We start from the raw sequence: 23,948 nt of genomic DNA, 5'->3' as shown, positions 1-23,948 counted from the left end.
ACGATATTTATAAAATAATGAGCCTAAAACGTGGCATATTTGTCACATTTTCTAAGTTTGTTTATCATGTTTATTGTAGTTTAATAAAACCAAAAAAATAAGCTCATAATTTCAGACACACGTCAGGTCTTGGCTCAATCTTTTCAAGTATTTAGCAGATTTGCTAATTTTCTAAACCCAGGAACATAAAATAATGGATCTAAAAAAGTTGGTATTTTGTTTAGTTTTCTCCAATATGCGATTAGTGCTTCCTAACTTAGCTAAAATGATTAGGGTCAATTACGGAATTGGCGGGGCAGGTAGCCCAGCCATATCTTTGCGTGAACAGAATGGAAGGGGATGCTAATATACCAAGTCTCATGGGAGCGAGGACAGACTAAATATAAGTCAAGAAATAACAAAACACGTGTGGTAGCCAAGAAAATGAATGCTCATTTTCCCGATAATGAAAAGTACTTCTCCAGCCTCTCCCCAGTTAGAAACTACCCCCTAAGTTGCCGGCAGAGATGAACCATGCACTTCCAAGTCGGAGAGCGGTCCAAGGGGATGGGGTAAATAAGAGTGGGTTTGGGATGCGTAAGTTGGGTGTCAGGAAGCTCAGCAAAAGGCTGTAGGGGAGAGTAAACAAAGGTTTCGGAAAGAAAGATCTCTCGGAATGGGTGAACGGGCAGGAGTGCTACAAGAAAGCTCATGGTTAGAGTTGGAATTACCTCTTCATTACGAATAGCCTGCAAAATAAATTGGTGGTAAACCAAGGTTCTTAGAGTAAAGGTTGCTTCATTCGCGACTCGGGCTCCCATTGGCTTGGCGTCACTGTAGACCCAACTTCCAGCGCCATTTCAGATTCCAGCCTTTCCACGGGCGTAACTGCTCACTGCAGTGAGTTACTCTCTATCGAACGCTATAAGATGAATTTTAAATTGAATGCCGATTTATGAAAATAATAATGTTAAGATTTAAAAAAAGATGAATTCGTGTATTCAGACGCTATAACGTCCTGATTAAGTGATGAAATGGGAAGGTGTGCGAGCTAGTTCCGTGTTCACACTTCCTACCTGTAACTCTCAAAAACACTGTTTTCCTTGCTTTCCGCAATATAATTTAAACTTAGATTAATATGGCTGGGAGGAAATACAGAAAAAACAAATTAGTTGCTTCAAAAATTACAGTTCCGCCACTTTTTAAATAGAAATTATGCTCGTTTTCATTCCTCACTTGGCTTTGAAAATATATAAGATGAAGGAAATTATGCAAGAGTACATTGAAATTATTTACTTCAATGGGAAGAAAAAAATAAGCATATAGAGTGAAAAGAGTTGCAAATTTACCGTTATTACCATTTTCAAATCATTCGTAATAGGAGTGAAGTTTTCTCGGGTTTCGCACCAGGTCAGGTCCTCCATTTCTCCTTCCAACGTTTCGATGGAAAACTCGCCCATCGTCTTCGGGGATTCAGGAATCCAATATCAATTCCTCAAAGTCTCAGGGTATATATACAGAATTCAGTGGGTTGCATGCGTTAAGCAATAAATCATACATATGAAACGGAACTAACTTCAACAGAGAAATAAGAATTGCCCGGTAAAATAATTTCTAGAAATGGAAAATGAACCACCTACTATGCTGTTGTCAAAACAGCACCATAGTTGCCCGCTTGAGTGGAGAACAGCCTTCGAATCAGAGGACTCCTCTCTATCTTAAATCCTACAGAAAGTTTCCATTGTAGCCTTTGGTCAAAAAACGTAAAAGAAAAATGTTTCATGGCACCAAAAAGCTCTGCAGGAGACAAATTCAATAATTTTAAGTGACAATTGCTGAAACAGAAACTTATGCTAATGCATATCAGCTATTTGGTCGATCATAAGTCTGTTGTAGAAATTTAGCTCCACCGTCGAGATTCATTTTGAAGGGAGTATAAATAATAAGACTCAAGAACTTATGTAAAAGGATTTACTGAACAATTTTTTAAATCTTTTTAGTGGCACCACCAAAGTTGCTCTTCCTTGTTGCATTTTTTTTGTTCAAATATTTTATTCTTGTGAAGACCCTCTGCTTCGCATAACATTTAGTAATTGCTTTGTCCAAGTTGGAGACACAGCACAGAACATAGGTAATTTGTTGAATTAGTCTTAATTAGAGGGTAGAGTCTACTTCAATGCAGTTTGCAGGTAAATATAAACACGAAAGAGTACATTAAAATATTATATGGTTTCACTCAAATCAACATTTTTAAGTTTGTTAAGGCTATACTAGTAAGAGAGAAAATATTATGATTAAAATTAATGTAAGTTTCTTTTTATGTCAACCACTAATTAACACTTGATTCCTGATAAATATTTTTATGCACGCTAGAACTTTTCTGTCCTTTAATTCCCTAAATTAATAAACAATTTTGCGCAACTTTGGCCTCTCAAATTTCTCAATAGCTCTCAAGGCATAAAAAAGGGCTCAAATTTACAGACTTAGTACTAGAAATTTGTTTACCTGATATCTTACCATTGGCACCCGATGTTACTCATAGCATACAAGGTAAACGATGAATTTGCAAAATAGTCCCTGCATGAATGAGTGCGCAAAATATTAAGTTCAATTTGCCTTAAAAGGGAAGAATCCCTGGTTTTCCAATGCAAAAGGGGCATCTAAGTTCTTGATTACGAAATCTTTAGCATATCCACTTAGTTTGTCTGACTGATTCACTTTCACCACTTTTTTCACATGTGTGGGGCGAGACACGGTCAATGATTCGATCAGTTAGTACATGCAATAAAAAGATTTTTCAATTTAAGCATCCGCCTATGATATGAGAAATTCCGTCCAGCTTTCTTCGTTTTCGACAAGCTGTTGGAGAACGTTGCCACAGTACAATGGGAGCCCGGCATATCCGATGATTAAAGGTGCTCTTCACCCTCAAAAAGTTTGTCGTATGAGTAGTGGATTATAAAGACGATTTCCTGTGAAATTGCAGGAAATGTGTTCAGATTTGCATTAAAGACAAGGCGGTGCAAGTTCTCAGGAACTTATTCTCTCTCAATTTCTAGCGTGCAAACAATGTAATGGGTAGGATCAGCTAGGATACAGGGTCGTCGTAGTGATCGTGGTGAACAGGGAAGTGTAGTTATCCTGCAGAATGCAACACTGCATTACAATTCTGCCTTAGCTCACGGCCGCTCAGTTTATCCATGGTGTCGCTGTACTGGCGTGTTGAGCTGTTTATTGTTGAGGTTATATGAACTGTTACAGTGAAGCATGCAAATAAGTTGTCAATTAAAGTAACAATTTAATCTACATCGCAGAATACAATATATTTTGAACTGACTCACAAGTTACAAAAAATTAACGGATGATGTCGTCAGAAGTTGGGGGAGATTCACTATTGATCCTGATATCATGCCAGCTATCTATGCAATATGTAAACTGTGCAGCAAGCATATTTTGCATGGCCCTTCAAAATCAACATCCACCCCTACAGTTTTCGGGGAACGCCTGTTCAGAACTGCAGGCAATATTTCTGCCAAAAAAAGAATAGATTAGACTCAGGGTAAAATCGATGAATTTTTTCAATCAAAACCTGGAGAAAACAACCAGAGGCTGGCTGATGTAATGCGATTTATTGGTCAAACATGCATTCTTTAACAAAGTGTTATTTAAACTGTTTTACTTGGCCAATAAAATTATGGAGATGATTTTAAGTTCTTTTCTACAGATCTTTCCTACTAATTTACTTCTTTAGTGAAATTATTTTGATTCACTTCTTGCGGTTGTTCATTTAAATTTGCCATTAATTCAGATAATCAGAGTTCATCCTTGGAACCGAGTATTGAGGACCGATGGGGGAGAACCAGAACGGTACTGAGAACCTTAAAAAATTAACAACTGACTCATCCTTACTTTAAAGAATTGGATAGAGTAGCTGTGACTCTTAAGGATAATACATAGTGTGATAGTTTCTCCTTGTCTTCCACATCATTGTACGACAGTCATTTTAGTAAAGTTACTGCAGTGAAATAATTGTTGCTTTACTGACCACTGTTGTCTTCACCTTCACTCAAATAAAGAGTTGTGGCCCTCTCCCTTGGGTGATGAGAGGCATAATTGTTGGCGGTATCCCATTGCTTTATTAGGGCATCTTCAGAGGCTTATCTTAAATATCATTTAAGATGACCTATCTCACCTTTGCTCTTTGAGACGAGTATATATTGTTCGCCCAGTCTCCCCCACGTAGACATTACCACACTCACGAGGGATTTTATAAACTCCACGAGTCATAAGGCCAAGGATCTTTTACACAAACGAGGCGGTCTCTTAAACTTGGCATAGGTCGATGGATGGTTTCGATGTTATACCTCCTGAAAACCCTAGAAATTTTGCCCAATATCGTAGAAATATAGGGTAAAAAGGCCCTGGCTGTCAGTTTAGGTTGGTCGTCCGTCATAACTGAGCTCTTTGCAGTTTCGGAGGATTTTCTGAAGGCCAAAGAGAGAATAAATACTTTTTGAATATTCTGTCAGTATCTGTGAGAATGGGTAATGAGTCGGTACCCAAAACGTCGGCACTCTTAAATAATGTTACCCACGTGGTATCCCGAGAAGAGTTTAAAAGGGAAAATATTATCAAACTTCGTCAGTTTTATATATTACTTTCAACACTTTGATTGCTAAAGTAAATTAGTGTTAATGTTGGGTATAAATAAATTAGATGTAAACAATGGCTCAGAAGTATAGTATAGTATAGTATATTTTATTATCCAAAGACCAGATTACACTGGTATAGGAGTCGTCAGGTAACATAAAAAATAACACAGGTACATAAAAAAAATAACACAGGTTCATAAAAAAATATAAAAGACAAATAATTATGCACTATTACCCTGAAGAAATTCATCTACAGAATAATATAATTTATCTAGTAAAAAGCGTTTAGCTTGTCTTTTAAATGAACCAGAAGTTTTACAATTTTTTAAACTGGATGGTAATTTATTGTACAGGCGTAACCCTATAGTTTTTGGACCTAGAAAGGCTGATTTAGTTCTGACATAATTATAATGAATGGTATCATGACCTCTTGTGTAATAATCATGGACATCACAGTTTTTAGGGAACTCATAGAAATTAGTTTTGATAAGCATGAGGACAGAAAGAATATACACACATGGGAGTGGGAGAATATTGAGTCTTTTAAAAATAGGTCGACATGGGGCATTATAAGGAGCAAAGACCATAAGTCGTGCAGTTTTCTTTTGCAGCCTAAAAAGCTTAACTGAAGCAAGTGATGATCCCCAGTAAATAATGCTAGTAATGATGCGGGAGTAAAATTGGCCATAATAAAGTGTTAACAGCACGTCAGAACTAACAGAAAATCTAATGAAACGTATAAGAAAACAAGTGGAGCATAGAATTTTAAGTAGATAACAGATATGTTCATCCCAAGATAGATTTGACGAGATTGTAAGTCCTAGGAATTTAACTAGGGATGAGTCGATTCCACTTTTTTTCGATTCCGATTCCAATTTCGATTCCTTCAAATCGATTCCCGATTCTCGATTCCGATTCCATCGATTCTTACTCCTTATAGCAGGTGGGATTTTGATTTATCTGTGGTATTGCTGTCATTAAAATTTAAGAATTGAATGGAATAAAATAACTAGGGATGGACAGATCCAGGATTTTTGGAGCCAGATCTTTCGAATCGGATATTTTCGATTCCAAATGCATTTTCGAATTCCTGCCATTAAACAAAGTCATTATTCAAGTTTATTGTGGGTACATACAATGAATGGAATGCTTTTTAGATTTTCATACACATTTTTATATTTTTATAAATTAAAAATTATTTTATGGGCTTTCAAGTTGTTTTTTAAAAACATCTTTACGTACTCAGGGCCTAAACTGTTACGCTTGGGTTTGGAAATGAAAATAGGAAAAATCTTAGGATGAACCACTGACCAGTAGCGTAGCGAGAGGACCCCCCAAAATATAATAACACAATTACTTTCCTTCATAAAAGGAAACAAAATATTAAAAATCATGAATTTACAAAAATGAAAAAAAAATGAATCTCTGAAAAATGAAGTTTTTTCTATTATGAAGGGCGTTAAAATTAGTTTGAAAACCTCTCCTTTGTACCCTGTCGTTTAAAAATTTCCCCCCCTGGTTTTGGACCCCCCCTTAACAAAATTCCTGGCTACCCCCCTGCTATCGACTGAATTCAAATTTTCCTCACACGCGTTTCCCCCGAATTTTACTTTCTCATCGCATACGGACTTGTGTTTAATCCGAAAATGCTTTAGTATGGTGAGGTGGATTTAGCACATCCTCGCAATAATTTACGCCACAGTGCACGCACACTGCATTCATTGGTTCTCCTGTTAATGGAAATGTTTATACACAATGAAAGACATTTTTATTAGTGCATCATTAAATTAAATTGCAACTGCGCAATCAGCAACACAATTAAAAGTATTTAAAACGGTAATAACGTCACGTGCGACGAGGTGCTCAACCGCTCAGCATGAGGAAGGAGTGGGCAGCAAAAGCGTGTAAAGGAGAGGTGGAGGGGAAGGAGCAGTGGCGTAGCCAGGAATTTCAATAGGGTTGTTCAAGCCTATCAGAACGGTCTAAAAAAACGAATGTATATCACTTCTGATGTAATTTCATTTTGATTGGGATGAATGACAGATGCGTTGAAAAAGTAATGATGGAGTTATTAGCAATCAAAATTCGAACAATTTTAAACGCCGCCAAAAACGGTCGGCCATCTTGAAATAGAGGTGATGACGAAACAAGCCTGTACGGCTGGCCTGTACCCTCGATCGCTCGATGCCAAGCTGAGCACTCTGCATGCCGACTGGACATTTGCCAAGGTTATTCCTTATTTTGAAATGGCCTATGTTGTGCATGAAGCTTCCGGATGGATCAAGGCGACATAAAATCCATTCTTCAAGTTAGGCAGGAAACGTATGTAGTGTAATTGTTGACAGGAATTGAAAGTTTTGTATAGCTGCATTTGCAAGGAAACTACCTACGTGCAGTGAACTTTCATTTTGCCGCTAGTGCAAGTGAACAAAATTTGTGCCCTTAATGTACCCCTGAGTGAATTGATTGCATATAGACGATGAAGTAAAGAGTGAAGCGACAAGTGAAGTGAGTTGTGAATGTAACATCTTCGACGAAATTATTTATTTCTTCCATGCTGGTTCAATCAGCCCTATACATTTCGATCTAAGGTATCTAACTATTGCGAAGGATATGTTTCATATTTGAGCTAGTTGTACTTAGAGGATACATCGAACGTGTATTAATTTTCATTCGTTTGTTCGCCTATAAGTTCTGTTTGATTTTATTACCTATTGCCAATTCATTTGGAGCATTCGTCAGTGTTTACATTTCACGAATTTCGTTGCGCTGTTGTTTATTTTGGTCATATTTTGGTTACGGTAATAGTGAAAGTGAAATTCTAAGTTTTTTGATGTTACAATAACTGGTTTAGCTAGTTTAATAATTTGTTTCAGCCTATTCATTTCATTGTCTTCGTAATGTCAATGTAAAATAACCTAAACTGATTCTAAGTCGTTAGTGATGAGTGGTAAGTGAGGTGTGGAGAATCCTTACGAACTTCAAGGAGTGCAAATTCTTTTGTGTGTGCAGAGTGATTGGAAAACCGATTGTCATGTTTTATTAGTGTTACATAATAGTGTTTTATATTTATTGTGAGCCAAGTTTTTTATTGAATCAGTTGATTTGGAATATACTGATTATACGTATCAAAAAGACAGCTCGTGAAATGTGTGCGTTGTAGTGCTATTTGTGATATGATGAGCAATAAATATGTACAAGTAAGGGTAATTTTGCTTATTATTACTCTTATTAAAGGATAAATTTGGATTTTCTTTAAACACTGATCTGGCGGCAGACGCTGGAGATCTTTAAAAAAAAGTGGAATAACCCTGCTGAGCCACTTCAAACACTGCAGTAGGGCATCTACAGGCTTGTGACGTCACACACCAATTCAAGATGGAAGTAGGGCTTTTTGGCGTAACGTAAAATTTGTCACTGTTTAAAGCCTTCTCTAAACATGTACAATGAAGAAAATAGCATAATATTATTGTCATTGCTCCTTCTGAAGCACGATCTTTCGATTTCTTAAATAAAAAAAATATGGTGAACAACCCTATTGGGGGGGGGGGGGGGGGGGGGGAGTTCCAAAACCAGGGGGGAAAATTGTTGAAAAAACCGGGCACTAAATAATGGGTTTTAAACCAATTTTAACACTTTCCCAGAAAGTCACTCTCCTAGCATTTGTAGTCTAGAAACGGAGAATTGAAGCAGGTAGGCCAAAAAAGGTCAGTTGGTGAGACGAGGTAGGGATGAAACACGCTTCAATTGTTTTCGTGTGATTTGATATTTTCCTTAGAAGACAATGATTTTTGGTCCGTGTGATTTCGGATGCGAAAAAAAACAACAGAGGCACGGGCTGATGGACGGCCGAGGGTGGTTTTCTGAAATCTGCGACATAGTTACCGTGTATCTCCGAATATAGTCCCCCCTTTTTTTCCAAAAATGGCCGCGGAAAAGTAAGGGGGGGGACTATAATCGAGTGTAATCCAATTCAGTATACTAAAGGTGACCATAAAGTAATAAATAACGGCATAATGGCTAATGTTCTCGTAGTCTTTCTATTTGAGTATATTTATGAGGATTATAATCGGAGATATTAGTAAATACTGCCACGTTTTACCGGAAATTAAGACAATTTTTACCACAAATGTTGTAAAGATACGATTATTCCGATTCAAATATCATATCGAATATGCGTTTTCACGGAATCCATCGGGTAGCCGCTAATTTTTCTTGGAAAAGTATTGTTAGAATAATTCAATCGACACTGATCACTTAATGACGCAAAACAGTAAATAATTAAAATGAAAACTAAACACACACTATCATTACATTAATCGAACACTAGAATTGAATCAATAGTATATGTACCCGTCGCTCATTTAATAACTACACGATTTAAATAATTGCGAAAAATAAAGAGATAAAGTGAACCTTTCGTGACGATTTAGCATTTCATTGCGTCCGTAGCTACTATACGTCCATGTGCCCGTGCGGTTCGTGTTTACAACCACCGCCTTCGCAGGAGCGCAATAGGTGATGCATTTGTTTCTGAAAAGGCGCAATAATCGACGACTTTAAACCAGAAGCGCCGGCATTACTGCATTTGATCGAAATCCAGCGACTCAGCATCGAAAGTGTAATCAATTTATTGAGGAATATCTTCAATTTGTCAGGGTAAATAGGATCGATAAATTACGTCGCATAACGTTTCGCAATTATTTCCGCGATATTTTCTTTATTAAAAATAATTTTACGTTCAACAGTGAGGTGATGGATCAAGTAGAAAGATGAGGATCAATCCTGCCGCAGATTAGAGGCCTTCAAAGACGGAGTTTCGATGCCAATTTAAAAATAGCCGTTGCAGAATACGCCGTAAATCATAGTATTTACAGCGCTAGCAAAGCGCTAATACATTGCGGAAGTCATTTCGGGGGTCTCGATGCGGCAGATTCAAAGAATTAGAGGAAAATATCGTCGAATTTGTGTGCAAATGCAGAGCAGAAGCTCTTTGTGTAACTTATGCAATGATTCGCGATGAGGCATTGGAAATTGATATAATTTTTTTTCAGTTTTAATGTTTGTTGGAAAAAGTTTATTTCTTAATTTTATTACTTTGATATTTTTAAGTCCTGTAGTTAAATTGTTTTGCTTAGCAGGCATTTGATAGCAATATTTTTATAATATTTATAATTTATTTAACACAATTTTATTTAGATTTCCTAAATTCTTCAGGTCACTTGGATTTGTGATGACTTGATGGGTGTGTTACACTGGATCTAAGGAAGTTTCAGGGCCAAATGCAATACTGTTTATGGGCTTTAAGTTAAAGCTTATATATTGACATTGTCTGTAGTCATTTGGAAATCAAAAATATTAATAATTTGTGAAGGTTTAAAAAATACAATAGCCTTGGATACTTAAAAAAATTTCTCATTTCTTCATTACATCTGGTTAAGGAACTATAAATTACTGATACATGCAATGGATCACAACATGTTTTAGTTATAGTTATTTTGTTGTGATGGAAAATATGTGAACAGATTTGTTCTTAATCTTCACAGAAAATAATAGTTTTTATCGAATCTAGAATCTTAACTTGCTAACCACAGAAAAATTGCCTTCCTTTACATTTTAAAATTTTTCCCAAAACTGAGGTCTCAAAATTGGGGGGGGGGGGACTATATTCGGGGGGGGACTATATTCAGAGATATACGGTACTTTTGAAATGCTGAAAATCCTGGCCACGGCTGAAATTCTACTTGCAACCTCTGCGAGAGCTTTCAAACAAAACAGTTCATGAGTAGGACAAGAATCGCATGCGACGGCGCATTCGAAGAGAGAATCGGAAATCTTTCCACTACGTTACATTCACTGAAGCTATTATTTAAAATTTCCGATCCAGGGGCCGTATTCTGTATTTCGTCGGTACCGCACCGGTCGGTTTCCCTTCCCAGCCCACCGACAGCACATCATTCCGTACCGACGACGGTTTCCATACCGACGACGGCTAATTCAGCGATTCAGTATGGTCGTCGGTATCAAACCAGTCGGTACGGTTCCCCCTCCTTCTCAAACAGGGAAAATCCGAATATATCCGAAGTTAGAAGTCATCTAACGTGTCTCCACCAATGAAAGAAGGGTAAAAACAAGTGAAGACTCATTGGCACAGTTTGTTGTCATCATTCTCAATCTTTTTATTTGCGGAAATTGCGACTTATTGCTAGATTAAGATAAACGATATTGGATAAGTTGTTAACAATGCTTATATAATGTGTGGTAGTAATGCTGTACATACAGAATCGAAGGAAACAATATTACAACATCACAATAAAGTTTGTATGTGATGGAGATTGTTGTTGCTGGAATGAATTATTGAAACTATCCTTGAGATCGTAGTTTCTTTTTTTAAATATTGGTTCCGTATATTGCTATTTATTCATGATTTGGTAATATAGTTGTCATTAAGTAAGTTCCGTCTAAATGTTATCAACGGAAGGTTATGCCATTGGCACCGTAGCAGACGAAAATAAATAACATACCATGGAACGTGAACGTAGGATTCAAAAGCAAATGTAAATGTCATATTAGAGGAACAAGTTAGGAAATTGTTATAAAAATATGGAACTGGGTGTAATTAAAAGAAGTGTAATGACGAGGAAGTAAAGAAATTGTGATTGGGTGAAATACATATGTTTAAGTTGCGCATTCCAAGTGAGAGAAAATGATAATATTGCGGTAAACCTCATACTTATTAACAAATATCTTCTTTCATCGTCAAGGGAATCAATGGCTGACGATAAAATGAAATATAGTTGCCTGTTACAGATGAAATAAACTGATACCGTTGTGGCAAACTTCATACTTAAATAAAAAGATCTTATTTCTATGCCGAGAGAAACGCCAAATGATGATTGAGTGAAATAATAGTTGCCTATTCAGAGTGAGATAAAGTGATAACATTGCGGCAAAACTCATATTTAATCAAAAATATCTTTTTTATGTCAAAGGAGCAAATAAATGATGATAGAGTGAAAGAAATCCTATTACAAGTGAGTGAAAGTGGTAACATAAATGAGAGAAAGTCATTATATAGTGGCAAACCTAATGTTTATTAACCAATATCTTATATTTATGTCAAGGTAATCAATATAGATGTAGACACAGTGAATTATAGAGGCCTATTCGAAGGGGCAGGAAAAGATAACATTGCAGCAAACCTCATTATTTACTCGGTGATGAGATAAAAACAAAATAAAACGTACAATGCGCACCTGGGAGTTCATGAAACCCACTAGTCGGTGGCCGTACCGACACCTTTTTGCTGTCGGTACGGCTACCGACGATCTCTCGCCCTCACGTCGGTGCCGCACCGATCGGGTTCGTACAGAATCGCACGACTTCTTACCGGGAGTCGGTGTGACGTCGCACCCGACGAATCGGTGCCGCACCGATCGGTTTGGAGTTACAGAATATGGCCCCAGATCCGATGTCTTCCGCGACTTTGGATCCGATGAAGGGCAATATCCGCGGGTATTTGGATCCGAGGTATCCGATCCGATCATCCCTAAAAATAACAATAGCCGCGGTGGCTACATTCTCGTTTGGCCGCGGTGGCTAAACAATAATGTAGCGTTCATGGCGTCGATACATACCAGAGCAGCCTGGCGGGTGCGCGGTGGCGGCCGAATGCAACCTGTCGAGTCCGCCCGGAGGCCGCGGCGGCTTATGCCAAGCAAGTATAAACTTCCTCAAGGGTTGCATTGATGAAACTGGGCTATACAAACGCGAATGTGTCTAATTTTTTTTATTATGGACGCAGGCGCGTGTTAGTCTAAAAAAGTTACTTATATAAAAAAAACCGCTCTCAGCGCGTATTTATAAGAAACTTTTTTCACAGAAAAACTCGCTCTCTGCACGTTTTTATTATCATCAGACTTCAAAGATCATTCGAAAGTAAAAAAAATATTTTTCGATCTATTATACTTTAAAATTGGTGGTCCAGATGAATTCTCCGAATGTGATTCATAATCGTAACAATTTGATTTGCCGTGACCAGCGGTTAATAAAAGAACGGAAAACGCATGCGTTGCTTCCCGATCCAGTGGTTTCCAATTTTTTTTCTCTGAGAGTTGCTCATGAACACGAGGTATTTCAGGGTTCGTCGGTTTGTCGCTCTTGCCGACATTTTCATGTTTCCGAGGCCGCTTAGGTATGTTCGTCGCAGCACCCGCGTGCGGGGCGTATCCTCCGCGCGGGCAAGGCTGACACCGCGGCCGCTTAGGTGTGTGGCAGCATTTATGCCCCAAACTCATAGTCTATGCTCAAAACATTTATCTTCCTGGAATCGATGGAATCGGAATCGACTTTAGGCGCTCGATTCTCGATTCCGTGCCCGAGAATCGGTGGAATCGAGAATCGACATTTGGAATCGACTCATCCCTAAATTTAACAACTTGCGCTTGGCGCATAAATTGACCATCATGGGCAAGATTAAGGTCAACACCATGTTTTCTCCTGAGATTAAAGTGCATGGCTAGGGATTTATCAACATTTATATCTAAGCAATTTAAAGAACACCAGTCACTCAACTGCTGAAGAAGTATTTCACTTTTCTCAATTGTGCACTGTAGTGATGTGGATGAAACTAGAATGTTAGTATCATCAGCATAAAGGACAATCTTTGAACAGTCTGTTTGTAGATTATGAGGGAGATCATTAATATATATCAGAAATAATATAGGGCCCAAAATAGATCCCTGAGGGACTCCACAATAAACATCTTTAGGCGTGGAGTTGTACACAGAACCTTCAATATTCAAACTAACTCTTTGAGATCTATCAAATAAATAGGATTGAATCCAGTTATTTGGGATACCACGAATGCCTAACTTTTCCAGTTTCTTTAACAGTAAGTGATGGTTAACATTGTTAAAGGCCTGTGAGAAGTCAATAAATAAGCCCACGGTATCTAATTTGTTATCTAGTGATGCAAGAATGAAATACACAGCATCATGCACAGCTGTTGAGGTGGACCTATTTTTTCTAAAACCATGCTGGCTTGATGAGATTAGGTTATGTGATTCTAGAAATGACACAAGTCTAGCATAGAAAACTTTCTCAAATATTTTGACAAACAGTGACTGCAGAGAAATTGGGTGATAGTTACTCAAATCATTGGTATTACCCTTCCGTTTGAAGATTGGAATGACTTTGGATTCTTTTAGTGCCTTTGGAAATATACCTAATCGAAGGGATTCATTGACTAGGAACAACAAGGGGTCCAGAATATAAGGATAAAATGCTGAAATGATTCTACCAGGAATACCATCATTACCAGGACTGTGATTAGAGCCCAACCGAAGTATTATGGTTTTGAGTTCAGTGACTGTACATGGGGTGAGAAAGAAAGAATGAGGGTTGTGTTGAACTGTTGCCAGAACATCGAAGGATGAAGGTATCACAGTATTTGCTGGTGGTGAAAAGTGTTGCACAAATGCATTGGCAAGATAGGAAAAATTAGAGGTAGGGTTACCACCTGTATCTAGTGGGTTAGGCAAACAGGTTTTAGTAATGTTTTTATTACTGTTGATAATGTTCCAAATTTCTCTTGGTTTATTTGATGCTGCTAAAATCCTATTATCATTAAATGAACGTTTAGCATTGTTTAGTGTTTTACGATAGACCTTTTTCTGTAGTTTATATTCAGTCATAGCTTCCGGGTTATTTGATACCTTACACTTGAAAGCTAGTTCCTTGAGCTTGACAGACATCTGTTGAATATCACTGGTTACCCACTTTTTTGCGCAACGATTGGTGCGTGCCATGCATGTAAGGGGAAAAGAACAGTTGAATTTATATAGAAACCTATCATAAAACAGGTCAAAACTAGAATCAAAGTTATCTCCATGGTACACATCTTGCCAATTTTCAAGCCTAATATCACTCAGGAAAGAAGCAATGTTTACTTCACTAAAGAGCCGCTTAAAAGTTCTGGGCCTGGATAATTTATCAAGGGGAAGTACAGCAAGTACAGCAAGTGAAGACTGAGGTGTGAGATAAGATTGTGTTGCTCTGTATTGCTCCTCTTAGTTATTCAAAGCAGTTTCTGTGTGGTATAACAGTTTTGTATTCTCCAGAATTTTGCACAGATTGAGTAAGGGTAAGAGCGTATGAGGGTTTGGAAACTGATGAACGATCAGGAATCTCATTCCCCTCTAGTAGAAGTTATGTACATGTTTGAATACGCTGCCATCAACCTGTTTTAAGTGTAAGAATTTCCAATGCTTTTTAATTTTGTGAACCATTGAAATCTTTCCCATCAGTAACTAAAATAGCTCCATAACTAATAGTGAATGCGATGCAAATGACAGGAACTACTGAAAATATATGGGTTAAATAAAAATTACCCCCTGGTTATATTTTCATAGATTGCAGTGCACCATTTGGACTTATTGATGTATTTTGTTTTTTTCTCAGCACATATGTATTGTCTTCACCTTAAATCTCCAATTATTGATAATATTTCATGCCATGTTTGTAGTAATTTCACTACCTTCATTCATAGTGGCTAATGTGCGAATGTTTTTATCTTCCAGAGTTTTGCACTGATTGGCCTAAGGGTCTGGAAACTGATGAACAACAAGAATCTCATAGACCCATAGAAGTTTCAACCAGCACTTACTGCCATTCATCACCTTCAATACGTGACCCTCTTTCTCGGATTGTAACTGTAAAGGTTTGGTTTTTATGGTTCAAAAATTTCATCATTTTTGGGGGTCTATTATGGAACTCTCATCGCCAGTGTGGGAGAAAGACTGTATAATACAGCGCATCATTAAACACGGGCCTGAAGAGATCACTGCATTCAGATAAGGGCAGTGTGATACTGCCAAGGCAGTGTGATTCTGCCTGAAAATAAGAATGGGTATGGAGTAAGTCTTAAGAGAAAAACATTGGCAATGGTGGACCAATAATCTTCTACCTCGGGAAATAAGTAATTAATATATATGGCTAAATTAAGAGCGATGAGCAAGAAAGAACTACATATTCACATTGTAACACTTGGGGAAAGCATTTAAAATTATTTGCTAGTGTTTAAGTATTAGTATTGTTAAAATTTGATAAGAAAAAAAAATTTATTTCCATCTTTGGGGATACTGTAACATAGTATATTTTCTGCTAAGTTACAGTTGTTAATCGTATGAATTTGACAATACACCACTCTGGCTCACTGTGAATTCCATTGTGAAAAGAGTCATTTACCTTATATTGGATTAGGATCATTTTCAATTTTTCACCTGGCCACTGCCTGCCGGCTAGCAGGCGACTTCCATGCCTGCGAAGCTGTCACTTCCTTTCCTGCCATCCTGGGAAAGTTAATGTAAGGGGAAGATTAGCTATGGCAAGGAAATCTTTATTCAGCCATGCAGTTTTAAATGAAAGTTCAGGAAATTTGCCGCCCACTTTTTATTAGGTAGTGACATTATGAGAATTAAGATTTCACTCACTCCATTGGGGAGAACCTATTTGAGGGAAGGAATCACATGCAAGACTATAACAACTAGGAACCATATGAGGCCTTTGCATCAGACCTAGGAGTAGCTGAGCTATAGTAACATGTAGCATGAGTTGGTGATATCATCAATTTTTTTGGTGAATAGCCCAAGTAGCAGATGCTGGATCAAAAAAAATGAAAATATATAGGCCTCTTAATTTTTTAAAACTCCATCTCAATCAACAGTAAGGTAAAATTGTTGAATAAGTCCATTAAGGATACCCTTTACCCATGACACAACTTATTCATCATTCATTGAGCAAATACAGTCATAACACACATGTGTGCATCATCTGTCACGGTGTTAAGGGCATCCCTCAGGAGTAATGCAAGGCTAAGAAAATATTGTATGTCAACTGTATTTCTTTTAATCGTTTGATGAAAAAATTGTTAATAATATATTTTTCTTTTGATGTAGGTCCACGTTAGAAGTCTTCCATTAAATGCACATGCTAAGGATAAATTCTTAAGGCTAGTGGGGGAACGCTATGACCCTACTACGGATGTTGTGACACTGGTGGCTGATCGCTGTCCTCTTCAGAATCAGAACAGAGATTATGCATTCTACCTTCTTACTGCTCTCTTTCATGAGTCTTGGGTTTGTACAATTTATTGCAGCTTGAATTGTCTTCGATTTCAAGCTAGGTGGAGTGAACCTGATGCATAACTGCTCTTGAGTAAATAGGCAATTTTCAGTGCTGAAGGATTTGTTTTGACCAGTTTTGCTACTAACAGCTAGATCAGGTATCTGAGAATTATTTAACAGGGTTGTTTCAGGTTGGGAAAAAGGGGTAATCAGGGAAAAGTAATGGTATCTGAAATGTGACTGGGAAAAGTCAGAGAATGTTGTCCATGCTATCAGGGAAAATCAGCCTGAATCAAAAGAACTGCCATGCAGTGGCTGGCTGAGAGCTTGCATTTTATTTGACTGTAGTGATGTTAACCTCTCAAGCGTGTGCATCACAGCATATGCGTCCTCGCTTTTCCCTTCCTATGTGGTGCTATAATTGTAGGTATTTAAATCACCCAGAGTGCTTTAATTCTGAGGAACTGAAGCTTTTGTGCAGACTTTATGTGTAGCATTTTTAGTGCCGTAATCGCTCATAAGAAAATTTCAAAACATTTTATTCTTTAAAAAATTGTTTGAACTTGATAATTAATGCAGTCAAACCTCTTTAGAACAAACCTCTATGGAAGACGAGTTCTCTACCCAACGAAAAAAAGTTACGGTCCCGATTTTCTTCCCATAAGTTATGTGTATTTTCATCCTCTGTACAACGAACCTCTGTACAGCAAAAATTTCTCTAGAACGAAATAAACTTTTGGCCCCAAGTCAATTCCTTTACCTCTTTAGAGCGAAATAATGAAGTTTGTGATTACGTATCCTCCATTTCATTGATATCATTTGCGCTCGAAATAGACGCATTAATTTTTTTGAAAAGGCAGTACATATTTCAATTTTTTCCTCATCGCTGAATCCATGAATTTGTTTCCTTGAAATATGATTAATAATTTGGATGTGATTAAAGGTTGTGTTGATTGATCATTGTCGCTAACAAAGCACTATTACCTAAATCTTTCATGTTAGCATTGTCTGCATTTCGTTTTCACATGATGGCCGTCATGCAGAGAATCGATTACATAGGTATTGACTAAAACTAACGACCTATCGATTACTAACGATATTGGCTATTTCTGCGAAGTTTCCCACGCCGAGTTAGCTGATGAAAGTCCTCGGGAGCAACAACTCTTTTAAAGGTGACGTTAATTGTATTGTCAAGTCTCATAATCCTCGTAGTAGTGAGCGAAAAGTTAAAAGGTACCATTAGCAGTCCATCAGAATGTTTTATGGTTAATTTTGGGGATCTTTATTAAATTTTTCTCCAACTCGTAGGGACTTTACAGAATGCCACCAAAAAGAAAGCAATTCACTCTCGAGCAGAAAATTGCCATTTTAAAAGAATTTGACACAGGAATGAAGAAATTGGACGTGGCCATAAAGTACGACATATCGCCGTCTTCATTGACAGCAATTTTAAAAAAGAGAAAAAAAAAGAAATAAGCACCATGTACAACGCTTTAAATCACACGAGGAAGCGATTACGGGCCGCAACTTACGACAAGGTTGATGAAGCAACATTTAAATGGTTTTTACTAGAGATGTGCGAATAGTATCAGCGAATACTAGAAAGTATTCGATATTCGAGCTCTCGAATAGTTATGCCAAAGGTACCGTCTCGAATACCTCGAATACTTTGAATTTCGCGTCATACACTGTCGCTCACACGTCGTTGGTAGTTGACTCGGAAAAATGTAGAGAACTGTAGTCATTTAGTGCTCGCAGTGCCGTTTTACGCAAGTTGACGAATTACATCAAATTCGTGGATTTTAGCGGTGAAAAGAGTTCGACGTGGGGAACCGAAATTGATCGGGTGAAAAAATTCCGAAAATCCCATGTGTCCCCCATCAGGAGAACCTCAGTTCCATGGGATAGCAACATTGGCGGATTTCCCACGATCCGCTATCCCCCTCCATTCAGCGTTCGCCCCACCCCCTCCGACGATTTCCTCTTCCCCGAAATCAAACAAAAGCTCCCCGCTCGTGCAGGGATCGTATTACGAAGACATCAGCTTCGAAGGAAATATCAAGTCGCCGGAAAATAATAGAATCGCGTTTCACCCTTCCTTCTTTCTCCCCACTGAGCATTTTCCCGCATCCATCTGTTGATAAAATGAGACGAGGTATTTGCCATGTGTCCTTTGTGGCTATTAACGACAGCCACTTATTTTGAATCTTCCCCAGGAGATGAAACCACCATAGGGAGGAACTCAGTGCCTTGGGATGGTGACATTGGCGCATTTCCCACGATCTGCTATCCCCCTCCATTCAGCATTCGCCTCACCCACTCTGACGATTTCCTCTTCTCCGAAATCAAACAAAAGATCCCAGCTCGCGCAGGGATCGTATTACGAAGACCTTAGCTTGGAAAAATATATCAAGTTACACGAGAACAATGAAAACGTGTCTCGCCCCCCCTTCTACTCACCCACTGGCCTTTTTCTGCTTACCTGCTTCGAAGTTCCCCATTTCTGGAGGTCAACTGCTGCATGACTCATCTACTAGCCCAAAAGTTTTCAAACAATGACTTTCGGCAATTGATATTACACTTTTATTGGATTGAAATATTAGTTATGTGCGCGTAATTTCAAAAAGAATAAGACCAAACACGACATATTTCTGACTTTATTTTAGCATTTTACGCAGGAAAATAAATACCGGAAAGACAAAGAAATACGACGGAGGCTTAGCATTTTGGCGTAATGCTCAAATAGGGTGGTTTCCTGTTATTTTTGTATGCCTAAATCGAAATATTAATACTCCTGGAGTACGTATTTAACGCTTTTAGAGTTTTATAAAACGATATCTATTTTTCGCGATTAAACTAAAAGTGAAAATTTTCAAGCGCGCGAAAACGCGACGGGTAAGTATGAATGCCGGGAAAAACTCCGCGTGACGTCGTTCTGCTTCTCGCTGCCGCAAGTGAGGTGACCTTGGGGCGAGGCTCTGAGCGCTATTACGACGCAGGATGCTAGCAGGTAGCCGAGTACCATGCTAGCTGGTAGAGCTTGGCTTAAATAAGGATTATTAATACCTTATCAAACGAAGAAAACTTTCCGACCTTAGCCAATTTTAAAAAGTGATTTTTAAGACATGTTTCCCTGAGCTCTGTGCCTCATGCACGCATTGGTAACCTCAGACGATGTAAATCTCCTATCCTCACGTGTAGAAACTAGCTCCCTGTGATGTCACGTGGAGTGGCATCGCATGGGCGCCAATCTGGCCTTTTTCAAATGAGGATAAAATTGACCATTGCCATTGGTCTAAACCGGTATTTCTGTAACCAAATAATTTGTATATTATGAATACACCAATGGTGGGTAAAGAATTACAATCAATGCCTTTCGTTTTCTTTAACGAAGGAAATTACCTTATTGTTTACATAAAATTAAAATAAACCATTAATCAGCTAAATTCCTGTTTGAATCCTTCAAAGGCAATCACAATTACTCGCAGATATCTTGGGTTTCCTGCTGCATAGACGACCTAGTCAAACATTTTCACATTCATCGTTTAGTATTCGAGGTATTCGAAATTCGAGGTATTCGAATATTCGAGGTATTCGAAATTCGAGGTATTCGAATATTCGAGGTATTCGAATATTCGAGCAATGATTTGGTATTCGAATTCGAGAAATCTACTATTCGACCCATCCCTAGTTTTTACAAATACAAAGTTTGAATATCCTTGTCACTTGACCTCTAATTTGCCAGGAAGCCAAGCAATTGGTCGTGAATTTAGGTGAAGACGGATTTTGTGTATCACGAGGCTGGCTTGAAAAGTTTCGCACTTGCCACAATATCACTGTTCTGCAAAAAAAAGTTCAAAAAATGCCCGGCTACAATTTAGGGTGTATCTGACTAATTTTGGGTCACTGAATCTGAAAATGACCTCCGTTTTTTTCCATCACCCTCCATTTTTACGAGCAACCCCTAAATTAGGGAAAACTACCCCGTATCTAAACTTATCGCTTTTCAAGGGACTTTTACTAATGTTATCTGCTTCTAGTGCGAAAAATCCACTGAGGAAAAATCATTCGCCTTGACCGGGATTCGAACCCGGATCCCTCGATTTCCGGCCGAGTGCTTTAGCCAGTTAAGCTACCGAGGCGTCATTCTCCCCTATGGATAAAAAGTTATCACCGTGGCTAGCCCGGTATACTTTAATAATCTGCTTCTGATTGAAAAAAACTGACGTTTTATGGCAATCAGGGTTACGAGAGAGACGAACTTGACTGGGGTTGAAAAGATTTAGGGGATGATAATTGAAAAAAAAAAAATTTTTTTTAAATTTAAATAACCATTTTTCTTCGCTTTTTATTGTATATGATATGGTAGCTAATATAAATGTTTTTAAGGGATGAATACACTGTTCACCCCCCATTTTGTAAAGTATTAATATAACATAAAATATAAGAGGGGAAGGGGGTATACGAGTGGGTCTAGGAGGTGGTATAAAGAGCTGCCAAAAAAATCTGGTCAACGAATCATATTTGTCAAAATATTATTGTAACAGCGTTTTGGAGGCTCATGATTTGACTTCGTTGTCCTCCTTACTCTTAAAGTAAGAGCTTAAACCTTTCCATTAAATACAGTGGAACCTCGATTTATCGTTTTTCAGGTAGATGGATGAAAAAAACGATGAATGCGGGAATGTTTGTCCGGGTTGCCTATATCCCAGGAAACGCTGGATTTTTGCTAATTATGACATTCATTAATGGATTCAAAAAAGATATTGGCTGATTACAGGAATATTATTACTTTATGGAAAAACTTAGGTCATATTGTTGATTCGGATTATATCTCTTTCAAATATCCTAAAGGAACACCTCGCCTTGCTAAAAAATATTTCACTACACTCGAAATTTTCACTGCTATTTCACTGTAAAAATTCTTATCCATCAAATGCTATTTCAAGTACGCGTATTTACGAGAGAAATGTGCGTGTTATGCCTCAAACAACTGATTTCGCCGTCGCAGTGATTGGTTATGAGATGGATCAAGAAGGCCAAAAATAGTTTATTTTTTGAAATGTTCCTTTCTTGCAATTAAATTTTTAATATGATTGAGGCAATGTGGCATTAATTATCAGCGGCACGCCCACCCGATCCTTGGCTTTATCTCCCTTCTTGTTTTCACCAGGGATCTCGCTTTACCCCCACCCCTGCCATCATGTACTAGCGGACATACCGAGGCGTGCTGTAATATTCATGCATTTCTAGCCCGGATTCATTTCTTCGTCTTCAATTATTTTCAGTCTATCTTTTAAAGTTCTCACTCGTGTCTTCGGAAGGGCCATGGTCCGAAGACGAATAAGAATAAAACCAATTAATAAAAATGAAACCGGACTCTATTGTAACCACACGGAAAACACTCGCCGGTTTTAAGTCAACCCACCCTGGAAAGTACGGAACCACTCGTATGAGGTGAAGTTCGGCACTAATGCTATCGCGTACGGCGTAAGCAGAGCTTACTGCAGAGGGTGAAGCATGACCATATGACTGCGCAAATTTTTTATCCTATAGAAAAGGCAGCTTACCCACTCATTTCTAACAATAAGTAGCGTAGCTCTAGATGAGCAGATGAATTCAGATTGCTAGTAGGGAGAAACAAAATATTCTGAGAAGACATCGCTTCATTAGCACCTCAGACAAGTGAGACTTGTAGCATAACTCGTAAATTGTAATCAACGTTTTCGAAAAAAAATCCGCATCAACTGCCGTGAAGCTCACTATCAGCTGTGAGGATATCGATATTAGCCAGAAATCACCATCTTATTATTCCAACTATTTCCTTGCTTAAAATGGTTAAATAACGTTAGAAATACGTCGTGTTTGGTATCATTCTTTTTTGAATTACGTGCACATCACTAATATCTGAATCTAATATAAGTATAATACCAATTGCCGAAATTCATTTTTACGCACCTTTTGGGCTAATCGGTGATTCATACAGCAGTTGACCTCCAGAGGTGGGGATCTTTGATGCGACTCAGCTAAAAAAAGTCAGCGGTCGAGAAAGGGGGAAGCGTGAAAAAGGTTTCTTTTGTTCTCGAGTAACTTGATATTTTCTTTCGAAGCTAAGGTCTTCATAATACGATCCCTGCTCGAGCTGGGACCTTTTTTTTATTTCGGAGAAGAGGAAAGCTTCAGATGGGAAGAGGCGAGTGCTGAATGGAGGGGGATACCAGATCTTGGGAAATGCACTAATGTAACTATCCCACGGCACTCAGCTTCTCCCTATCGTATTTCAATCTCCTGGGGAAGATTCAAACTTTGTGTCTGTCGTTATTATCCATAAATAACACGTTGTAAACACTTTGTCTCATTTTTGTCAAACGATAGATACGGGAAAAAATTACATTGTCTTTATGGAACTTAATTTGGGACGGAGAGACGGAGAAACCAGGAGCGGCAAACGATGAATGCGGGAAAACGATGAATGCGGGAAAACGATCAATGCGGGAACGATAGATCGGGGTTCCACTGTACATTGGAAAACGTTGGGAAACACATTGGGAAAAATTGGGAAATACACTGTAAAAGTTACTAACCACATGTTTTGACACAATTGGACACGTTTTAACGTGTCATTATGTGTCTTGGCAGTCGCACTTGCGGATATTCATCTGTGAAATAAACCAGTGGTCTATTCAGTACTTCACACTCTTTCCTGCGTGTTGGGTTATAATCTTCCAAGTTCTTTCTTTATTTTTCTGGCTTAAGTTCGATTTGGCGTGTTATTTTGCAAGCGATAAAGTGTTTTCTCGCGATCTTGCAAGATTCATCCTATCCGAGTTTCAAATACATTTTTTCCAATAAAATATATTCTGAAGTTTGGTTTCTTATTCATTCCCATCGATATGAGCAAACCTAGAAATACTCTTATTTCCACCCGAGTTTCAGGAACCCACTTTTGAAAGAGCGATTTTTTTTTGCTTTGCAATTTTTCATGTAAATTTTCAAGAAACTGTGCTACATAGCGGTTTGTCTCAGTCACTATAATTGTAATTATTTCAACACAAAAAAATAACTCCAATGCCAAACAATCCTCTTCGCATGGAGTAAGCGATATTTTTTTCCAACTAAAGGACATGCAAAAGGTTAGAGGTGCTTCTTCACATCCGATCTCTTCCCAGTTATTTTCTTGAAAATTCACTGA

The 23,948-nt window shown here is 38.1% G+C and overlaps 1 protein-coding gene across 2 annotated transcripts in view; it reads left to right on the top strand.

The window, feature by feature from the left end:
* The window catches only part of LOC124159579 (28S ribosomal protein S35, mitochondrial), a 48,251-nt gene that overhangs the window by 11,610 nt on the left and 12,693 nt on the right, over positions 1-23,948 (top strand). Inside the window, exons 6-7 of one of the 2 annotated variants that reach the window (XM_046535480.1) lie at positions 15,212-15,351; positions 16,589-16,768. In XM_046535480.1, coding sequence (XP_046391436.1) covers positions 15,212-15,351; positions 16,589-16,768 — 320 coding nt within the window. The remainder of the gene's footprint in view (positions 1-15,211; positions 15,352-16,588; positions 16,769-23,948) is intronic. The other variant, XM_046535481.1, reaches the window with a different exon arrangement.

The sequence above is a fragment of the Ischnura elegans genome, chromosome 5 (assembly GCF_921293095.1).
Source record: "Ischnura elegans chromosome 5, ioIscEleg1.1, whole genome shotgun sequence".
In the NCBI taxonomy this organism is placed as follows: Eukaryota; Metazoa; Arthropoda; class Insecta; order Odonata; family Coenagrionidae; genus Ischnura; species Ischnura elegans.
Note: the sequence above shows the minus strand (reverse complement) of the source record. Positions and strands in the feature narration are given on the sequence as shown.